Here is a 1,091-nt window from a genome sequence, read left to right as displayed (position 1 = left end):
CAGCCCAGCATTACTGGGTTATTATATAACTAATATAGGCATAGATTTATAATTACCTATATATTCTTTAAAGTATAAAAACGTCTAAAGTAACTGAGTTTGCTTCTCTTGTTTAATTTTTTCCCTGAATGTTCTTTAGTCTTTTGTTATATATCGCACTAAATGTTTTTTTAAAAATCAGAACAACAGTAACAAAAGCTCTAATCTCACAGAATTACTTGAGGATGGGGAAGCCTCAGTTAAGGCAAGCGACGTTTTTGGCTTCCGTACACCCAGGAAGAAGGGCAGCATGTTGGAGAAAGCTGAATCAACAAAGAAACTTCTTCAGACCCCAACCACACCAAAGACTCCAAGGTCGGCATTAAAGCAAGGTTCAAGGACACCCAGAACACCGAAGACTCCTTTGTCAGCAAGCAAACGTATGTTTGGGAGTAGTTGTTGTTTTTAGCTGCTGTGGTATTCTTATGTGGCTGTTTCTGGCTCATATGGTATTTATATGTCATTTAATACTTGTGATATTCAGTTTGAATTTTCTGAATTTAAAAAAAAAAAATTGTTTGTCATATTTCACGGAATTTCAGGTTGTTGATGTTATGATTGTTTCTTTGTACCTCAACATTTTTTCCATTTTTAATATCAGGTGGTTCTAGGACACCCTCAAGCAAGAGAAGGCTTTCGGTCAGTCTACAAGAACCAAACACACCCTACAGCTTTAGGAAGAGAGTTACACAGCGTAAGATACTTATGAATTTGCTTCTGTTGACTCAGTTCTCAGGTTAAGTAATGATATTTGAAATGATAGCAAAATGTATCTTCCCCAGGCAAAAGTTTGAGGTGCAACAATATTGAGCAATAGGTTTTTAGATTTTATGAAAAGTTTTTGAAACTATTCACCAGCTACTGTATTTTACCATTCATAATTCTGATAGTTAGAATGCCATGGGATAACATTGTGCTATAGGAAAGGAATGGAATGACAGATAGACACCACTTTTTTTTTTTGTCTTGGGAAACATGCCAGTATAAGAGGTTCCCATTATTTGTTGATAATATAAATTACAAGCACATACACATACAAAGAAAAAAAATCA

The 1,091-nt window shown here is 34.9% G+C and overlaps 1 protein-coding gene across 1 annotated transcript in view; it reads left to right on the top strand.

Moving 5' to 3' along the window:
• Window positions 1-1,091, top strand: part of LOC119581712 (origin recognition complex subunit 2-like) — a 14,100-nt gene that overhangs the window by 1,124 nt on the left and 11,885 nt on the right. Inside the window, exons 3-4 of the mRNA XM_037929837.1 lie at window positions 213-419; window positions 641-733. Coding sequence (XP_037785765.1) covers window positions 213-419; window positions 641-733 — 300 coding nt within the window. The remainder of the gene's footprint in view (window positions 1-212; window positions 420-640; window positions 734-1,091) is intronic.

This window comes from Penaeus monodon, chromosome 15, assembly GCF_015228065.2.
Source record: "Penaeus monodon isolate SGIC_2016 chromosome 15, NSTDA_Pmon_1, whole genome shotgun sequence".
In the NCBI taxonomy this organism is placed as follows: domain Eukaryota; kingdom Metazoa; phylum Arthropoda; class Malacostraca; order Decapoda; family Penaeidae; genus Penaeus; species Penaeus monodon.
Note: the sequence above shows the minus strand (reverse complement) of the source record. Positions and strands in the feature narration are given on the sequence as shown.